This window comes from Carassius gibelio, chromosome B5, assembly GCF_023724105.1.
Source record: "Carassius gibelio isolate Cgi1373 ecotype wild population from Czech Republic chromosome B5, carGib1.2-hapl.c, whole genome shotgun sequence".
Classification (NCBI taxonomy): domain Eukaryota; kingdom Metazoa; phylum Chordata; class Actinopteri; order Cypriniformes; family Cyprinidae; genus Carassius; species Carassius gibelio.
In genome coordinates this window covers 14887401-14909032 of record NC_068400.1, presented here as the reverse complement: position 1 = coordinate 14909032, position 21632 = coordinate 14887401, and the positions used below count along the sequence as shown (strand labels likewise).

At 37.4% G+C, this 21632-nt stretch overlaps 1 protein-coding gene across 3 annotated transcripts; it reads left to right on the top strand.

Annotated features, from left to right (window-relative positions):
- Positions 1-994: 994 nt before the first annotated feature.
- On the top strand, positions 995-21317 carry ypel1 (yippee-like 1). 3 transcript variants are annotated; one of them, XM_052556664.1, is made up of 5 exons: positions 995-1292; positions 5620-5907; positions 14239-14282; positions 15544-15652; positions 18025-21317. In XM_052556664.1, the coding sequence occupies exons 2-5, from the start codon at positions 5791-5793 to the stop codon at positions 18112-18114; spliced, it is 360 nt and encodes a 119-aa protein (XP_052412624.1). In that variant the 5' UTR covers positions 995-1292; positions 5620-5790; the 3' UTR covers positions 18115-21317. The 3 variants fall into 3 exon arrangements, with proteins under 3 accessions (XP_052412624.1, XP_052412622.1, XP_052412623.1); XM_052556662.1 differs by lacking the exon at positions 995-1292 and adding an exon at positions 1597-1755; XM_052556663.1 differs by lacking the exon at positions 995-1292 and adding an exon at positions 2497-2742.
- The last annotated feature ends 315 nt before the right edge of the window (positions 21318-21632 follow it).

Genomic DNA, 21632 nt, shown 5'->3' with positions numbered 1-21632 from the left:
AAAATAGCACCAACATCCGGGCCTTTGCGCTGTTTACCTGAACCACGTGTTATGCTTTAAGGACTGCTGCGCGCTGCCGTGCGATTTGGCACGTGTCGTTGCAGTGAACGCGCATTATCGAAAACAAGCGAGATGCTGTGTGCGCGGGCCCGTTTTTGTCTGGAGCGCAGAGCCTGCGGTGATTGGCTCTGTGAGCGATCTTTCTCGGCAGCTGATTGGTTTGACACAAATTATCCTTAACCCAATTGGTTTTCATGTCTGCGGAGGAGAATGTCGTCATAATAAACCTATATTCTTATATATGTTCGATATAAACAATATTCTCGATTTCTACACATTGTAGTCTATATTAAATATTTCAATTCTATATGTTGGAAATTACTACTGACATTTTCACTGGCTGTAACATGACTGCCATTTTAATAATAAAAAAGGTTCGATAGAAACAAACCGATGGTATTAAAAGCAACCAGAATCATGAGGTATCTTTTAAACAATAAAATATATCCACCGAGGCAGAAAGAGTATACATTTATATAATAATAAGTAAAGACATATATACATTTAATAATGAGAGCATTTAGTGCTCAAGACATATTTACTGCTGTGGCTTTAAAGGATATCTTAATAAAAATATTTTATTTAATTAATCGTATTATAGACTAATTGTGTCTTATTTCAAATGTAAATGTAATAGCGACTTGAACTTCAAAGTCTTACTGCTTGCAAGTAGATATAATTACTCTATGAATAAAAAAGCCATCAAGAGTATACATATTTGTGAACCTAAAGTATTCATTATTATTGGCGTTTTTTAAACCTTTTTTTCTCTCTTTTTCCTAGATTTTTTTTTAAAGATGATTACATATATTTTGTTGCCTTAAAAATCCTTAAAACTGAAACTGCATAATTGCAAGCTGTAAAATTCCCACTTTCTCACAGTATAATTAATAAACTTTTTTTGTGGTTCCTTTTTAAAAAGTAAGATAGCGTGAGAAATATTTGTGAATGAAGACAGGACAGATGTTGGTGAGCGTGGAGCGCACACTAATAGCGATCTACGCCTCGTACGTGACCACATCACAGTATCATTCAGAAAAAAAAGGGGGAAAAAAAGAAATCCGCAGAGAAGAGTGTGTCACAGCGGAAGAACTATGAACAGTAGACTCTGAACAACAACAACAACAACAAGAGCATCATCGTGGACCGTCGTGACTCACGCGGACGCAGCAGCGCTCCTAGATGAGAAACCCTGCAGTGGGGAGAACAACTGATCCACTTCCACCAAAAAGGTATTGCATTCTGCATCGTGCAACATTTGTCATGTTTTATTTTCAGATTAAATGCTATTTTCCGATGCAGAACACCTAGTGTGTGAGTTGCTTTAAGAGCACTGCATCCTAAGCGAAGGTCACATTGGTGTGCTGTGTTTTTGAAAGATACGGCAAGCAGCAAGTTTAAACGCGACGCTGTCAAGCACAACGCTCTTTAGTTTTATTTAATTATGTGAACTGGGTAATAATCGCCTTGTGTCCGTGTGAAAAGCTTTACTGTGGGTCACCATGGTGCGGAGTTATAAAACGGGACGCAGAATGAAAACATATGACATCATCAGGACAGTGGTGGCGACGCGACAGGCTTCCTGATTATGGAGAAGAAGACTTCACGAATTATCGCCCTCCTGTTCGCTTTTTCAAACTATTGATCAATACTGATTATCGGCGGGACACTGCGCCTGTCTGTCTGTGTCAATAGGTAATTATTAGTTAGGCTGTTTATCTTTGAACTTTCAACGAATATGATGACAATGGCATTCGTGCCATTGTATATAACAGGAAGTTTTAACGTTACGCATTGCATCTGGCGTTATAGTTGCACACAGATACTAAAATTCTGGGTTGTATTTTATTTTTATTTTTGACCATCGTTTATTTTAGGCAGTCTCTTCACTTATTATTTATAAGGCGTAGCAGATGCTCTCTGACGCATAAAGATGGGGCCATTTCTTTAGTGCTGTCAGGCTGTGAAACCCACCCCTCCATGAACCCCTATTTTAGAGCAGCATTGCTCAAAAATGACTCTGTCTTGGTGTGTTGGCATGATTTGCATGCGGTATTTCTTGATGTACAATAAATAAGGAATCAGTTAAAATATATAGGATTCTAATAACTACAGATCATAATGCAAGACATTTAATAATCTATTTAACGAATACTAAATTGTATATTTTGACTACCAAATCATTGTTAAAATCTAAAAAATATTTGTCCACTTCACCTCGCTGGTTTATTATTCCTTATGCATGTAGCTCTTGTAAGGAACATAATGCAAGATACGAATCAGATTAAGTCATCATCTTAACCTATGTATTCGATAAATTGCATTGTATTTATTTACACATCCGGGATTATTTTCGCTTGGCTGGTAGCTCCGCCCCAGATGGCCATCTATTGGATGCTTCACACGCCTGTAATGCGACGCCCCGCCCACTCACAAAGCAGCAAGACTATCACAAACACAAAGAGTGCAACAAAGACTAGAGAAATGTACAGCCTAACCGACAAACACAACTGTCAGATAGTCTCAGTTTGAGGTCTAAGACGGAATTTGCAACGATACGAGACAACCGAAACCAAATAAATAAAAATATCACAACGTATAATCTGTTGAAAAAAATATATATATATCAGCTTCCCTAAAGAAAATCTATGCCAAACTTCGCACTGAGATCCAGTTCAGGTGGTAAGTTGAGACTTTATGTTCATTTCTACCTTAGAGATAGCCTACGTGAAACATGATTATTGTTGTAGAACGCTTGTTAGTTCATATAACACAAGCTCAAAACCATTCCTTTCTAAATCTCTGGTCTGTCAGTGGAAAAAACTTGGAGCTGGATGCATGCACGCGATTTATAAGTTAATTAAAACTCAAACATGGTATTTTGATTGCATGAATCATACAATTTACCATTGGCATTAGTGTTTGCAGATATCAAGTCTCAAATTCTGTCTCCGTGTCACTCAGCGCTTCCTGGTTTTGTCACAAAGCACGAGTCTTTGTTTTGTTTCCACGTTGGTCGCACAGTTTCTTTGTTGCTTTCTCTAAAGATCCCGCTGACAACAATCAATTTGCACCTTTTGTAACTGGTGGGCTATTGTTGGCTCGCTGAATTGCTTTTAGTTGTTTGTCACTTTGTAAGTAAAATGATTACGCCGAATAAATGCTACGGAATAATCGACTCCCTCATTGTTATTCTAGAAGTGATTATGATCTTAACGTGGCCACTCGAGCTCTTAAATGGCTAGGTTTGTTATAGCTATTACTGTTTTTCTTAAGCCATAATGTTCATGATTAGCCTTTTCCTCTTAGGTTAACACGCGCTCGTGAACCTCCTTTGTCTGTTGTTGATCTTCCTTCAGATTCACCGTCCTCGGGGCTTCTTTTAGGATTTTAACGCTTCTTTTGTTCACATTAATTAAATAAGCTGTTTAACCGATTAAACAATTATAAACATTTTCTTTATTTTCACATTGTTTGTGGTTACAAAATCAACTTCTCTTTGTGAAAGCACGCTTGACTTGGCATTTGCGCGAGGGTCTAATGTGGTTATTTTTGTTTACAATATAATTCTTGCTACAAACATTGAATGTGGGTAATAATCTTGACCTTTTATGTTTGCACGGTCTGCATAGATCTGCAAAAAAAAAAAAAAAAAATCATGCATATTGAATATCCACAGATATGATGTTTACAGGTAAACAAGTTCTACTTTGCACCGAGACGCGTGCCACATAGCGCGCGGCGCGAGCTCTAGTTGCCTTCGTGAACGCGCGACCGTGTTGCCATCTCCGCTTTTTACACGCGACGTCGAGCTTTGTGTTTACGTAAAGTCGCTTATAATTATGGTCAATTTTAAGGGCTAATTAATAACAATTATATATGATTGCCAAGATCTTGGTCTTTACAGCTCAATGAATTATGATCCACTAATAGCAGATGTCAAATATTCCCATCTGATTTGCGCACCGCAGTATATTATGTAATTATTAAAATCAGTAGCCCAATTCAACTTTCATTCCCCGTTTCTGCTTTTATCAGAATGCTATTTCACGTGTGTGGATGAGATATTTAACTGGTCAGTTGTAATATGTAAACCGTCTAAATTATTTGTGGAGGAGGATATACATACTTTTTTAGCATCAGGATTCATTTTACATCGTTTATGACTGTTTAACGCAAATGAAAAGCAACATAGGGTTGCTGCTTCATGCTTGTTTTGATTGGGTAAGACGGAGCATGTTACTTGTTTCAGCAAGATCTGGCAACACTTGGCGCCACAGGAGCAGAGCTCGCGCGTTTTGTTGGTCTGCATGGTTGGAGCTTCCTGTGCTATTGCGGAAGTGTGTCTGTATTTTTCTATTGCATAAAGTGTTGTTGCCCCATTAGCGCATTATACATGGTTTCCTGTTATTTTCTGATTGTCTGTGTGAACTATGAAATAATACGAATGCCAAAAGGGATGGCAGTTAGCATAGTACATATTCAAATCTACCAGTGCCTCAAGCAGCACTCATCTTTATGTTAAAATAACTTTATAATCATCTTCCTGAAAAAGAATCACGGTACAGTGGTATCACATGGTAATATGTTACTGTGGGATAATCAAAGGCTGCCCAGTTGCTAAAATCTATTGAAATAAGTTCAGCAGTAATTTACTGCATTAGTAATATTTTGACTCTGTAATAAATGGGCAGTCTGGCCTGGTTAAGCAAGTTGATTTGAATGTCATCCTCTAATAGACGCTGGATTTCCCACAGTGGCACTAAATCTTAGCTTGGTCCTCTTGGTGCACAGGGAAACTAGCTGCAGCTTTTGACATGCTTAAACAATCGTTATTAGCTAAAAGTGAATCTTTAATATGTGGTATTCACTGGAGAAAAATCATTGTTATTCACACTTCGTCAGACACACAATGCCTCCACTGACTGCTCAGGCTTAAGCTGTCATGGGTGAAGAGGAAATGATTGTTTTCATTCGCTTTTATCTGATTTCAGCTGCTCATTTGTTAAGTATTCTTGCAATTCTAGGGCTAATTTTTCATGCTAAAATACTGGTTTACACGAACTGAGCATGGCGCTAGCAACACCAATGTAATAGGTTATATTCCCAGAAAATACACTAAGTTAAAAGTGTATACCTTGAATGAAGCGTAAGTCACTTTAGATAAAAGTACCTGCTAAATGTATAAATGCAAATGTAGGTTCAACATAAAATATTAAAAATATTGTCAGCATTCAATGGTTCATTTTCCCATGCAATTTCTGTGAGAAATTTTATCATACTTCTGGGTCTTTTTTTAAGTTTCAATGCTCTTGTCCGTGTTTATTGTATTTGCATGGAAAAGTGACCAGTGCAATTTCTTCTTTTGTGTTTCATGTAAAAAAATAAAAATCCAAGAAAGAAGATTAAAGGATGTAAGACTTTAAATTTTTGTTTGAACTTTTTTTTTTTTTTTTTTCAATCAGTTCAGCCTGTCTGTCTTTTGTAGTTAAGTAGGATAGAGTATGTTTATTCCAAAAAGTAATGGCCTTCCCCATCTTCCTTTGCCTTTATTTCCAGGTCGTATTTTCTCCTGTGGTGTCTGTGTGGAGCGTGCCACACATCCACTCCACAACAACGACGGCTTTTGCTTGCATCTTCCAGTGCTTCTTATGTCAGCAAGTTCAGCAGAGCTGCAACTCATCTAGAGCCAGCCCAGAGGAACCCAGTGAGGAGCACCACGACTGTGAGATGGTAAAGATGACAAAGTCCAAGACCTTCCAGGCTTACCTGCCCAACTGTCACCGAACCTACAGCTGCATCCACTGCCGGGCACATCTCGCCAATCATGATGAGCTCATCTCAAAGGTCAGTGGAGACTCTAATGGACTCATAGACAGAGTTGGAGAGTAACTTATTAAAAGTAGCCATACTACCAAATTAACTACATTATTCAGTACTGTTACCATACTTTAGCTACTTTCAAAGTTTTTATTTCATTTTTAATTAAAAATATATATTATATATGCAACTATTACTATTACTTTATTATTCTATTACATACGTGTGTGTGTGTGTGTGTGTGTGTGTGTGTGTATGTATGTATATAAGTTATAACAAAATAATTTTTTTCTGTTACCTTGCAACATGCTATAAGTCATGTCTCTGTGATTTTTATTGTATATCCTGATGGCACCCATTATAATAGGTTTATCAGCTTAACTACAGTACCATTTTGTCTATGGTGTACTGTGATGCCACAGTAGACACTTTGAATCTTGTTTGTTGGATATAACAGGATATGTTCGCACAGGACGCACGTGCCGCTCTCCCAGATGGCTAAGCTGTTAACGCTACTGCAAGAGATGATCCATTTCCCAGTATGCACAGCACCTGTCAGGATCAGTCGAACCCTCTTGTAGTTCAGACAAGATGGTTTGGTTAACCTGTTTGCATGCTGGTTGTTAATTTCTTGTTTTCCAGGAAAAAGTAATTAGAAAATTAGTGTTCAAGGGCCAGATTCATGAAACATTCTTAAGAAAAAAATTCTTAGTCATTTCATATTTCCAAAAACTTTTTTTTTTTTACAAAAACATTTCTTAATGTTCTTATCTTAAGATTGTTCTCAAAGAAAGGACTTTGAATTAGAATCTGAATACTTGAAAAAGAAATCCTTAAAAATCTCTTCAGGCTATCTCAGGGTTAAGGTTAACCCTAACCCTAATCCCAACCCTAACAACGGACGTTGACCATTAACTACCATCACCAGATTGCAGTATGTTACTTCTCAGATATGCCAACACAAGCCAACAAGTGTAACACAATGATCCAACCCCAACCAACCCCCCCACCCCAACGATCAGGCCTGTTAGCATTGTTCATTGTTTGCTGGAACCGTGTGCATTGACCTTTTAAAATTTGGATAAGCTTCAACCTGTCTTAAAAAATTGGGGACAATCTCCCCAAAGGTAAGATGCTTAATGATTTTAATGGTCCCTTACATTTATTAGAACATGACACTAGCTACATATATATCACAAGTATTCAAAAGTGACACCAGTGATCCATTATGTAAACAATGATGAGTCATGATTCGGTGTGATGACTGTTGGATTCCAAATTCTGTCAAACAGGGACATTATTTTTAATTTCTTAATTACAACACTATTTTAATGATTGTTACAGTAATCTGCAAGTCCGTACAAAAAGACAGGCTTTTTAGTTGATCTGCAAATCTTCAGCAAGAGCAGCCATGAAATCAAATTTAGTTTAGTTTTTTAGTTTATGTTCCAAAGTGAAATTCTTAAGAAGTTCTTAAATATTTTCTTAAGATTTTTATGAATCCGGTCTCATTTTTATAGTGAAGGAACATGCACCTAATTAAAGTTCTTCTCACATACAATAAGAAGCCACGTCACATGCTGCTTTATGGGTCATAAATGTGAAGCTGTTTAACATGTCCTCCTGGTGATCCAGAGTCGTTTTATGGATTATGTTGACCTGAGAAATGGAATGTTGATTAACTTGTATTTCCATTACGTGTTTCGAGACTTTTGTTGTTCTTATTTTAAGGTCATAGATTAAGTAGATAAGCAGTGGTGCAGTTCTTTATAGTGGTATTGTACAAAGATGACAGTGGCCTCAAACAGGTCAAGGCTAAATGTACTCCATCCAAACAAACAAATATGTATCTGTGTGTGTGTGCGCGTGTATATACATTTATTATATATTACTGAAATTAATTATTGTTTAAACTTTTTTTTTAATACATTATATTTATCTTGTATATCAAAATACAAATATAATGTTATCATATGTATATTGCTGTATATATTATTAACACTTTTTAAATTGTATATTTCATTTTTATGTACTCAAAAATGACTTAAATTCTATTATAAACAGAAAACATATACTATACACTGGCATGGCTATAGATTTTGGCAGTGATATGAGGCTGAATAATGCACTGCTGTTCATTGAATACTCTGTCACTTGTATTAATTGATATATGTTCGTATCTCTAAAATCTGTAAAAATGTACAAATCTCATTACGGCCAAGTTATGGCTTGTTGACATGTAATGATGATGCATTGCCATCTGTATCTAAATACACACAGGATCTAAAATAAGATCTGTGAAGAGGAGCAGTAATATCATGCCCTCTTTAGACTCGTATTCATTGCCTGTCTGCATGAATCCTTGCCAGTTAAACTTTCTGGACATGAAGGTAGACCAGGGACAAACTTCATTACAAAGAATGTAATTTCACAGTGAGCAAAACAAAATTTATTTGAATGGGCTTCAGCTCAGGCTCCAGTGCGTTTATCCTCCACAATCTTTCCGAAAGTCTCTTTTTGTTCAGCCATGGCACACTAGGACAGGATTGTTTGTGTGTTCAAATAAAAGCATTAATGCTCTTAGCACTTATAAAAAACACCACATGCTCTAGGGAGGTGTGTCGCTCTGAGTGAAAAGCGCTTTTGCTGTATGGGCTCTCCTGCAACTTCCTTTCTCCATCTCATCTCCTCAGCGCCAAGAATTACCTCTAAGCTGATTATTTCATTGGGTCCAGTGCCTTTCCCCTGTAGCTACTGCAAATCTAAGGGCTCTTTTCATGGTGCGCATCTTCATTTCATTAACAAATGGCCCTGCTCGATGGCAGATCGTAAATTATGAAGGGTACATTGTTTCTGCGATGTTATCTGCGAGGAGATTTTAAGGGCGAGAATAGACATTTAAACCATGAAAAGCTTAACAGATGTTCCTTCCATGTCCTGACATTTAGACGGTGCCTTAAAGATGACCCACTTTTTTTTCAGAATGGAGGCCTTTGTTAGCGGTCAAAAGTGGAAAATGTCTGTGGCTTTTTTGTTTTAACTGGTAAAGCAGGTCAATTTGATTATGACATACTTTCCTTCTTCCAGCATGGCCACAAAAGCCAGGGCTTGCCATGCCAGATATCATTCCTCTTGTTGATATCTTTCGTAATGCGATCATTCTTGATACATATTAATTGTGGTGAAACCTTTATTGAAAGGATGCATCTCGTCCTGCTAATGCATTCTTTCAGAAACTGGGAGGTATCAAGGTATCTTGCATTATGCAGTAACAAACCTGCCAACATTAGAAAGGATTAGCATGCATGGTGCTAGCCAACAAAAAGCAGGACTCGCATGCTGAACTCTTGGATCGGCATCAAACATCACTGGTGGAATGCGGACAGTATTGTGGAAAGGCTAAGCTAAGGCTTTGCTGCAGTAAGTCATCATCAAGCACCCCTCTGGCTTGCAGACAGACACCCCATCTGCTCCTGAGATGGGACATTTGGTAGTATTTCACTACATAAATAAATTAAAATTAAATAAATAAATAAATGTATGCATTTAGCAGACGCTTTTATCCAAAGCGACTTACAGTGCATTCAGGCTATATATTTTTAGCTATCATTTTACTACATAAAGATGTTAAGCAATCTCGTATAGTAGAGCCAGGAAGTTCTTAGACGGGGCGCCTCCAAAAAAAAAAAATACTCAGAAGTTCTTTGAAGAAGAACATAACTAAATGCTCTAAACCATAGGCACTTTCCCAGCACAAAGCCTGTTCCAAAACATTGGCAGCATAATTATTTTATCTTCTGTGGTGCCTCATATTAGGCAATTATATCAGTTTATTTTATCTTGAATAAAAGTATTTGTACGTGTCAGTGCCGATAGCCTTGTGGGCAGTGTGCCGACATACAGTGACATTGCGCTACGGCCGTCCCAAGTTCAAATACCAACTTGAGGACCTTTCCCAATCTCTCTCCCACTTCACTTCCTGTCAGGTCTGATCTATATATGTATTAGTCCTGGGGAAGGATTAATGTGATTAATCACATCCACAATAAAAGGTCTTGTTTATATAATATATGTGTGTGTACTGCGTATACACACAGCACTAATATATATATATATATATATATATATATATATATATACGTATTTACGTTTTGCATTATTTTGGCCAAATTTATTTATACTTTTACCTGTTTTTCTTTGCAAAATGTATTCTCTCATAATGCATAATAATCTCTCATAATACATGATAAATAGCTGTAATAATGAATCAATAATGCATAAATCTATGTGTTAATTTATACATCTTACATAAATATTTACTTATTGTTAATGTGTGAATTTTTATTTAATAATATTTTTACACATTTTATACATTTACACAATATTTGCAAAAAAAAATTGAAAACAGAACCCTTTTTACCCATTTTATTTTATATATATGTAGCTATATATATACACACACATGGCTATGGGATAGATACAACACCAGGCAAAATGACACAAATAAATGATTACTTGACCTGGCCGATACATTGCTCTCTGTAAAATCAAATTATTTAAAAAAATAAATCAGTAATGTTTTTTTTTTTATCCATGTTAGGTTGTTAGGTTGGAGACATGCTAAGCTATCAGTACAAATGGTTGTGTAGGTTTATGAATTTTATGAAGTTTAGCCTTTATCTGCATCTGTTTGTTAATGGTTTTGCCGGTTCTGATCCCTTTCCTGTAAAATTCCCTATATCTCCTCTTCAGTAGTTATTTGGGTTACCAAGCCTCTTCTGTCAGATGTGCCTCTTAACTGCTCCCCAAAATCAGGTAATGATTGAAAAGAATTAGAACAAGCCCGGCATTGACTGCAGTTTGTCTCAGAGCCAGGTGCCGTTGATGGGAACAGTAACTGACCCACTTGTTCTGTTTTAACAACAGTAATCTCAGGTTACTTTAGCAGAAATGTTAAGACCAGTGAGAGGGAGGAAAGTCAGCCAGTCAGTGCTGAGTATGTCTTCAGCCAATAGATAAATAAAGACAGGCGAAAGAGGCAGGGAAGAATGGATGGTTTTGTTTTTAAGCCAGGTGGAAAGTTTTAGGCTTGCAATCAAAATCAGTCTGTGTTGGCTGCAGGAAGAATCTCAGACATTTTGCATAAAGACATGAGTGACGTCTGTTCTTTGATGTTTTTGTTATGGACTGAATATCCTTTGAAGTGTGTGGATGATACCGGTCAAAGTTTATGACATGATCATGAATCAGTGAATTGATGCCGTAAATCTTCTGACTGGCATATGAAATGATAAAGCAATGCAACAGGCCACCAGCAACAGGCCAACAAGAATTCTATTCCAGGTTTGTAGGAAATAGTATTCACCCTTTAGTTTGCACGCAACATTTACTGTATGCATTAGGCCACACAGTCCAAACTGCCAATTTAAATAATTGATCTACACTTCATTGCATCTGCAGGTTAACCTAAATAGCCTTGGCCCTTGTCATGCGGAAAACCAGTAAAGTGTTCATTAATCTTTTTAAAAGAGAAACGTATCTTTTGGCAAATATGAGTGAGTTGCTGAATCCCAGGGATCCCTTCTGTGTGGCCTGCTGTTATGGTTACAGAAGTTGAAAACCAAGCAACACTTACCAAGATATGCTCAAGCCATGTCAAAAACCTTTCTGCTGCAAATAAATAACTTGTATTTAGTACCTTTATTATAAATGTCCAGTTGAATCGGAAGCCTGTATAATTAAATTTTTTTGACACTAATGTATCTCTTTGCTTATTTGCACTGAATGTTTCCCAGGACTGTCATCCATGGCTTTTGTGATTATAACATAATAATGGAGGTAGATATGTAATTAAATCTTATTGATCTGGCTTAAATGCATTCGCTTCCTCCTAAATGCACTGCTTTCACACCTTCTCTCATTCCCGTGTGCATTATGCACATACCACCATTGTAGCTAGAGCCAGCTTAACTTGTCCCACAATGTAAAACGACACAGTTGGGGGCCTTTCATTGTGTCAATGTCCCTATGAAATTACCCGTTTGCCTTTAGCTCTAGCTGGTTAGACACTCCTCTTGGAAGAGCGCAGACAGCCGCCGTGGGCTTTAACAGTCTTTATTAGGCTTGTTGCTATACTGGGGTCATCGGCAGTGGAAAAGTAAAGCCGATTCACCCCGTCCCAGCTCTTGCGACCGAGGATGACAGCTGGTTACCAAGAGCACACTGGCCTAAATCCAGCCACTTACACCAACAACAAGCATGCATTGCATTTGCAGAAAAATCCTAGATGTGCATAGTTTGAATATTCATTTATAATTAACTGCATTGATGAGATTGTGTTTAAGTTTTCACAGAAAGCTGTCTTAATCTGAAAAGCACTGCACATGTTCTTGGTAATCCATATTTTTAGCTGGTGATTCAGATCATTCAGTGCTCCATCCATGAATATGTTTGCCTAACCTTTACACACATCCTACTACTATAATGTCCTCTACTAAAAACAGACTAACTTTGTATGACTAAGTTCTTTTGGGTACAGTCTCTTCAGTGTATTCTCACCATGACTGAGTGTCATTATTAGTGTTATTTGCTAAGCCAAGCGTCACTTTAACCATTGCTCATTCGCTAAAAACCCGAAATGTTTTGAAGTGTTGTTAAAGGGACAGTTCACCCAAAAATGAAACGTTGATGTTTATCTGCTTACCCCCAGGTCATCCAAGATGTAGGTGACTTTGTTTCTTCAGTCGAACACAAACAAAGATTTTTAACACAAAAGCACCCTGACTTATGCAGTCTGTCAGACTTATAATGGAAGGGAATGGGAATCACGGCTAATACATAAAAAAAAAACATACACAAACAAAACCAAACATCTTCTTCTTCTTCTTGCTTTATGGCAGATAGCAGACTTAAAAGTGCATTATCGCCACCTATCTCTCAAATGGACCATTGACTATCTACAATCTCAATTAGGAGCATCAATGGTACATTTGAGAAATAGGTGGTGATAATGCACTTATAAGTCTTCAATCTGCCATAAAGCAAGAAGAAGAATTTATTTGTTTGTTTCTTTTTGGTGAACTATCCCTTTAATGTTTTTATTTATTTATTATTATTTAATAAACAAAATGATACTCTAAAGAAGAAACTAAAACTAATAGCAGGTGGCGGTGAATGTCTCAAACGGCTGATTCATTCAGGAATTCAGTAAACGGCTCTCTCTGTGGGCTACTGAATCATCGGTTCACACGAGTAATTCAAAACGCAGATTCGTTCAGAAACTAAACATCGCTGCGTTGCTCAGAGATGCACTACAGTTCTGCTGTGGCTTTATAGGTAACATTTTAGTTGGCAAAATTGAACAAAAACACAGAATATTGTGTTTGAAATATAGCATAATAACTTCTTATTTACTGAAATGCTGTATAAAATCACATTTACATTCATGTTCTTTGTGACAAAAACAGTACTCGTGTGATATTGCTCTCGCTACCTGTGTGATATTGCTTATTATATGATATAAAAATTATTATTATTAACTCATACAGGGGCATTTTTATTGCACTAATATCTTGAATTTTAGGGCACAATGGAGTTGTTGCGCTGCATCATATTTGTCAACAGTCAGTATAAAAAAAGTAAGATAGTTCAGGGGATAGTTCAAGACATTTAGTTCAGGGGGCGGGGCCAGTGCATTATCAGTGTTGAAATATTTTAATTGCATTATATTTCATAACTATAATTAATTAATGTGTTAAACTGACAGTCCTAATATATACACACACACACACACACACACACATATATATATATATATAGAAAGCAAACAGTACAGGTTTGGCCCAACATGATTAAATGATGACAGAGTTTTCATTTTGGGAGAACAATCCCGTTAAACACTGAATGGGAACCCAGCAGAAGTGCCTTCTGCCAGCATTCAGCTTTATCTCCATTTTTATGAAGAGGAATAAAAGCACCTCTGTTCCTTCACTCTCCACTAGTCAGCTCAATGTGTGGAGCTTATTATGTAGAGTCTCATAAACCCACATACACACATTTTCTAAAGAGAAACAGTGTTTCATACTTGCGCACACATATGCAGAGACTCATTTATGAAATCCACATGTTGGCCTGTGACCAGAGCTTGGCTGTCAGAACACAGTGTGTTTCAGACAGACCTTCTACATACTCACACGCACATAGACAAACATACAGAGAGGACCACAACACCCACACACACTCAGTCTCTCATGGAAAACCATGTGCGGGTCTGATGTATCTGTGTGTGTGTGTGGGAGAACTTTGATTGTATAGTTATCATTCATATATAACATTATATTTCTCTTTTTGTCTCTCTAGTCATTCCAAGGCAGCCAGGGACGAGCCTACCTCTTCAATTCAGTGTAAGTATATATCTCATTCACATCAATAATTTATAGTTTAATAATTTATCATTTAATTTATATATAATAAATGCACCCTTGGTTAGCAGAAGAGACTTCTTTCAAAACAATAAACATTTTACCGCCCAGAAAACTTCTGAATGGTATTTTTATAAAAAGGGTTATGTACCTGGTTGTTTATGCAAAATAAACCCAGACTGATTCCAAGGCAGATGGGTCATATATCACCCTGAAGGAGTTTATTTTGTCATAATGACCAGGCGACTGCACATTATCCCTAATATCTCTATCAGAGGCTCATAGAGGAAATGGAATAGCTGTTTTGCATATTATAAGAGCTGTAGGCCTAAACATAGCACTGCTATCTAATGATGCAAGTTGATGATTCATCATATTTAAGCATAGCACTGCCAGTGTGTTTAAGCTAGCGCTCCAGTGTGTGCGAGATATTATGATGATGAAGTCTAGGTTAAATGTGTTAGCGAACTGTGACATTCCTCAGGCAATGCACAAGTAGTGCATGAGCCTTAAACATTGCCATTGCAAAGATATAAAAACACAAACACAAGAAGGATTCTTTCATTAAGAGTAAAGTTTATCTTGGAATATTATACAGTGTTGACCTATACAGACTTTATGAAAGTATGTGTTAATGCACTATATTTATCAAATAACTGCAGCCTTTGTAAGCATATAAGAGTCAAAAATCTTACCAACCCCAAACTTCGGAATGATAGTGTGTGTAAATTGTGAGATAAAGATTTTTATTCAGGGTGTATTTCAGTCATTTTGTCCATTATATCAAAGCCAGCTCATTATGCAGTGCATCTGGTCCCCATCAGCTAATTTAAATAACATTTTGCTTTGCTACTAATTTGTAGGATTACTAACATTTGAGCCTCATTAAAGATAAGCAGAACAAATTTGTGTAAATAATTTGTAAAACCATTCTGACGTAAATTGCACTGAACTGAATGCTGCAGTTTGTGTATATGATTTTGCCAACGGCATCTAAAATAACTTATGCATATTCTGTTTTTATGTCAGTTGATTTCTGTGGAAAATTAAACGTAATTTTAGAGCTATTCTAGTCGTAGCTTGGATGCTACATGGTTTCTAGTGATAGCAATCACATCTGCTGTAGTACTGCTTCTGACCACCTAAGTGGTCAACCAGTAAAGGTTACCCACAATGACTTTCAGAAAACCCATCGGTCACATGAATAATCATTTTGACCATTGATTAACCACTTTTCCCTCAGTGTGAATGTGGGTTGTGGTCCAGCAGAGGAGAGGGTTCTCCTAACAGGTTTACACGCTGTGGCGGACATCTACTGTGAAAACTGTAAAACCACCCTGGGCTGGAAATACGTAAGTTAACTCTCCTTCCATTCCATGCAAATGATAGACTATTATTTGAAACGCTTTTCCATGCATCACAAGACAAGCTGCGTTTTGTTTCGAGGTGTCGCACTTTGCTGATACATGCTTGTCAGAGTGCTTGTTCTGCAGATGCAGTGACAGCAGTTGGCTAATCTGAGATGTGTGGGTTTCTTTATTTTTGTCTACTGATATCCTGTTACTTTGCTGGTCTCTAGTGACCAGAATTAACATCCTCTGACCTCTCTGCAGTCCAGCACACATTTAGATCTATATATGTCTCAATTAGGACCCACTTCAATGCTGTAAGAGTTCATGCTGTTGTGTTTTCATACGCAGACACTGAATAATAGATCAGTTTTGACAGGGTTTTATAATAACTTTCATTAATAAGTCATTAAAACAAGCGCACATCTCATAATATGATGCTTAACAGATCTGTTAACAGATTTGAAATTACATTTTATTAATATTTGAATATATTTCATCAAACATGAAAATACGGAAATAGACAATAAATAAATATTTTAAAAATAAATTGATACTTTTATTCAGCAAGCATGAATTGTATTAATTAAAAGTGACAGTAAAGACATTTATAATTTTGCAAAAGATTTGTGTATCAGTATGGATTATGTGACACTGAAGCCTGGAATAATGGCTGCTGAAAATTCAGATTTGCCATCACAAAAATAAATTAGATTTTAAAATGTATTTTAAAATCAGATCTTCTGTGTTTTTTGTAGATGGCAGGTATTGAGGTATTGTGTGGTTGTTACTCTTCCTGATTAAACCGGAGCTCTTCTGGTGTCTGAGGATTGGTTAAGAGGGAACTTACACTCATGACTCAATCTTGTTAGTCTTCAGGTCTCCACATGCTTGATTACAAAGCCTTTAGATTCAAGCAACTCTGAAACACTGATCACAGACCAGTTTCTCGAAGCTCTTTTCACCCTCATCTGATGAGAAACTCTCAGGAGCAGCTCTTATTTCAAGCCATCTGAGTCAAAGCTGGCAGTGTAGGGTTTAGAACCAGAGGCAGGATGACACACCACTGCTTTAGTGGGCAGATTTAAGTCCGATGAGTAATGGACAGGTGTGAGAGGAGATTCAGACAGACTAAAGCAGTCAGAAAGACTTTAGTTAAGCTGACCATACTAAAGCAATAGCTAGTTTTATATCATTTCAGCATGTTATATCATGCAACAGAGAGTCTTTTTCTGTCCAGAATACATTAAAAGGCTCCTGTTCTGCATTTTATAGCATTTGATTTCCCCTTTCTTGGACCAAACCTGTTCTTCTCTCTTTCTGACCTTTTTAAACAGGCTGTTTTGGCTACTTAAAGGCCTCTGTTATGATTGGCTAAGATCTCTGTATCGATGTAGATCCAGCAACTGTACTGCAGCAGTACTGTTTATTATTTTACAGACACATTTTATAGTCATCAGTTCAGAAAAATAGCTATTCTGTTTTTCCCCCCAAAATTGTGCAGCCATCCTAGAAAAAGGAAGTGGCTGCCAAGCAAAAGCCATATGTATTTTGGCATATATCATTTGTATATGTTTGTAGTTTAACTTCAATACATGGTCTGGATGCACTGGTGAAAAAGCATATCAATATCATAATCTTTTAAGAGAAAGGCAAATCCTGTTTTTCATTATTGTTAAAGGGACTGTTCACCCAAACAAAATGAAAATGTAGTCATCATTTACTCACCTTCATGTCTTTCCAAGCCCATGAGACTTTGGTTAAGCTTTGAAACACAATTAAGATATTGTTTTATTAAACCTGAGTGGTTTTGTCCCTTCATTGAAAGTCCAGGAAAGCAGAATTTAAAAGGTCATAAAGGCATCATTAAACAAATCCATATGAATCGAGTGTTTTAATCCAAATCTTGTGAAGGGATTCAATCACTTTATATAATCCAACAGATTTAATTTATGCTATTATGTGCATCTAAACGAATGCATACATTTAGTGCATTGCTTATGGCAAACACAGAAGATTTTGTGTGTTCGTGTGTCACTGGAACAAATTTAAAAACTCAAGGACAAGGTTTGGATTAAACCACTCTTTTAAAAGGCTTTTATGGCAATTTTGGATCCTCTGATCTTTTTGGGGAGTTTTTGTTACCTGAACTTTCTGTGGAGGCGTAAAAACTCTCTGCTTTCATTAAAAATGTAATCCGTGTTTTGAAGATTAACCAACGTATTATGGGTTTGGGTGAGTAAATGATAACAGGATTTTCATTTCTGGGTGAACATTCCCTTCAAGTAGGCAGAAATATTGTTTGATTTATTTCAGTAGTCAAAATTGCACATTTCTCGGTCCTGACGTTTCGTCGGTTTTTGTCTCTGTTACAGGAGCATGCGTTTGAGAGCAGTCAGAAATACAAAGAAGGCAAGTTCATCATCGAGCTGGCGCACATGATCAAAGATAATGGCTGGGAGTGACCTTCACCTACTTCCTCTCCGCTCAGTGACCTTTGGGCTGCTCTGCCGTGGACTTTGCCGAGTGACACCACCACACGCACACGTACACAAACAAAAAACGCACAGACACGCGCGCGCACACACGCCACCGTCGACCATGACACATCCCGACATCTCTACTGGGTCATCACAAAACTCAAAGGCAGAGTGACGGAAAGCGAACCGAAGACGGTCTATGGTCACTGAAAGACTCTCTAGGACCTTTTTCCGAGATGTACATGTCAACACTTTGGGATCTGAACCTTCTCCCTTCCTGTTTGACTGCCCCGTTAAATTGTTTCGGTGTCTTAGTGTGCGTTCTGTTTGGACAGGAATCTTAAGTCCTTCCTGGTGGACTGATGTTACTGGTTAGCATTTTTCTCCTTCTCTGCGTCAAGCCCATTCTGATTGTTTTTCCTTTCACTCTGGGGTAGCGACAATTGACATACGTTATAAGAGTTGGGGTTGGTTTCAGGGTTAGGCTATGTAGCAGTATATTACAGATGGGGGTGGGTGTTCAGCATTGCAGTGGCATGGCAGTTCCCCTGCGTTTTACCCGTTTTATTACCGAATTGGATGACTTCACTGTGCAATTGGTGGGACACTCTGGTACAGCAGTAGCGTCTGAACCCTACAGGAGCTTTAGTTGTCTCTGGTGCTTTTGGTGAAATTACACAAACACACGTCTTTGAGTTGGCATTCGTGGCAGGTTCCATTTTTGCAACCGTACTATAGGCGAGAGAAAAAAAATTAAACTAAACAAGACAAGCGACAGCCGTTTGGATGCACTGGACATTGGGGAAAACTGAAACTAGTGTCCTCGGAACATTGTTTGCGTTACATTTTCATCCCCCTTCACGCCAAATGATGACAAGATTTTACAAAACTATTGTTGTTGATATTACAATCACGTGTATGTTCATTGCTATGTGTAATTTATGTGTTAAACCACATGTTTGGACATGCACATGCATGTTAGCTCAGTGTGTTTTACACATTATGTTTATGGCATACTTGAATGCAGTTACTTTGTTTGCACTTTGCAGAGGCCTTGTTCATGGGTTTAGAGGCAAAAGTCTGTCCATTTTATGGCCTTTTTTTCATGGAAAATAATGGAATGATTGTATTAGATGCTTGGAATGATTTTCAGGGTTGGGTGGTTGCTGGCTTAATCATCTCCCTCTACTTTCAAACACACTGCTTTTGCTTTCTTCTGCAGACCTGTTCGCTATGCTCGTAATTCGTCCAATTGGATTCACCCATCAGAAGCAGGTCTCAAATTTTACAATCGGACACCATTCAATGTGGCGTTACGTGATTCTTTTGCTGCTAATAGAGATAAATGCAATCCGGAACTTTCACTTTAAACCTTCTGCACTTTACCCGGACTGTCTGAGAGCATGCGAGCGGATGTGTTCCTTTTTTAGCTTTCCTCCACATCTTTGCCTCTAAGCAGCATGAATCTTGTGCCTCTTCAAAAGATAAAATAGAAAAGAAAAGAAAAAAAAATCTCCCTCTCTTGTGTTGTGCGGCGCATGACTCCGAGAACCCAGCACGTCTATTAGAAGCTCTGCTGGAGTATCGTATCGAACTCAAAAATGAACTTGGAAACGAACCTCACAGAACCTCTATCCACTTGAAAGTTGAATATAATCCAGTATTTTTTTTATAGTTCCTTGTCAAAGTTAGAGATGTTATGAAACAGTGGTATTCTGCAAAGTATATAAAAGGGGCGGGGCTGTTAGAATGGGAGGGGGCGGGGCTTGCTTCCTGTAGAGATAAAGAGGGGCATTTAATGTAGATTTTTATCAAATAGAATTAAATATATATCGAATCGTACAGATGAATATCGAGGTTTCGTCATGTTTAAGGGTGGGAGGAAAGGTGGGCAGTAATAAAATGAGTGGCGAATCCGTTCGCCGCCGATAAGGTCAGTCCGGTCACGTGACCTTCGAATCAGTCAAAGACAATGCAAACAAAATAGTTGTAGAAATATCTTACTTGAAAGATGATACAGAGTTACAGACAATACATTGTCCCTCTCACACAGTTTTGTACATAAAGTAACATATTTAAGGTTTTATACATATTTCTACTGGGTTAGTTTCTCTACTTCCCCGACTTGAAGCACTTTTGTTCACTGTACCTCTGGCTTTATATATGTGTGTGAATGACGAGAGACAGAGTGTGTGTGTGTGTGTGTTTGGATGCATGTATGCGTGTTCCCTTACTTCCCTCCCTTTATTTGTAGCCGTTTTTGCTGTTGTTCATTAGTTCTTCTGTGCTGTTTCCTTTATGACACTTCTTTTGCTGTCTCACAGCGTGTTCTGATGTAAGCTCTCTTAGCTTGATGATAATGAGCTTTTGTATTTTTTGTTTTTTCTTTAATATTAAAGTTGAATTTTTTGATAGTTTTCTGTCAAGAGCATTATAGGAGAATGTCTGCTGGTCGTGTTTTAGCATCATGGTCAGCGGTGAGCTGGATTCACCTGCCAAAAGTCCACAATAGAAACACAGACCCAGACCATTGTACACACACACACACACACACACACACAAAAACAGCTTTCCCTAAAATTTTCAGAAACAGAAGTTGATCCAGGCCAGTGTCACTGTCAGTGTGCACACAAAAAATAAGAAATTGCTCAACCAGACCATTTTTACTGAGAACCACTTGGTCAAACCAAAAATCGAGTTTGTGGCCTCTCTGAATACCAAGTGGGAAATTACTTTGTTAGCTTTTTTGGACTGTGATTTGACTTTTACAGTGACATATTAAGGGGTTTCTGATATTGGCAGTAGAAAAGATTGTTTATTGCTGTTTCTTTTAGTGACACTGGTTTCAAACCTTTCTGGAGCTGTTAATCTTTGAGATTTGTCATTCAAACGACATCTAGTTTAAGGCAACAGTGGTATGCAAAGGAAACGATTGTATAAGTTTGCTGAGTTATTTTCTTAGGACTGTTAAAATATAAGGTCTAAAGCATGTTGTATTTATATTGGCTATATTAAGTCGTGCCTGGTTTTCGTTCTTTCTTATTTTTCTTCTTCAATGCAAAAAAGCATTTTTCTTCTTTTTACTTGATTACATTGCTTTGCATTCTGTCCTAGTAAAGAAAAAACTCATTTGTCTGTTTTCACTGTATTGTAAACTATTCAGATATCACAATAAAGCTTAAATGGTATTGCAGTTTTGTTGGACATTTCTTTAAAATAAAGAAATCAAGAACCACTCCTAGCTGTCCTTCATAAAACTGTATCCATATCTGTTGTGGGACTTTATTCTCCTGTTGCTCAGACATCTCTACAGGACTGTTTTTGGTCTTTTTACACTCTTCCACTGTGCGCACTGGCTTAAAATTCAAAAGTCGCATCATAGCCATGTGTTGTCAGAAAATGTTTTTAGCACTTCTGAATTTTTAGCACTTGCTGAACCCTTTTAATATTCCTTTCAAGTCAAGGTATCTATCAGATATTGAATATTGAAGTTGAATGTAAAA

Coding starts and splice junctions, on each gene's coding strand:
- ypel1 (XM_052556664.1), top strand. CDS start 5,791: ATGGTAAAGATGACAAAGTCCAAGACCTTCCAGGCTTACCTGCCCAAC. Junction 14,283..15,543: donor GCCTACCTCTTCAATTCAGT/GTAAGTATATAT, acceptor CTTTTCCCTCAG/TGTGAATGTGGGTTGTGGTC. Junction 15,653..18,024: donor CCACCCTGGGCTGGAAATAC/GTAAGTTAACTC, acceptor TCTCTGTTACAG/GAGCATGCGTTTGAGAGCAG.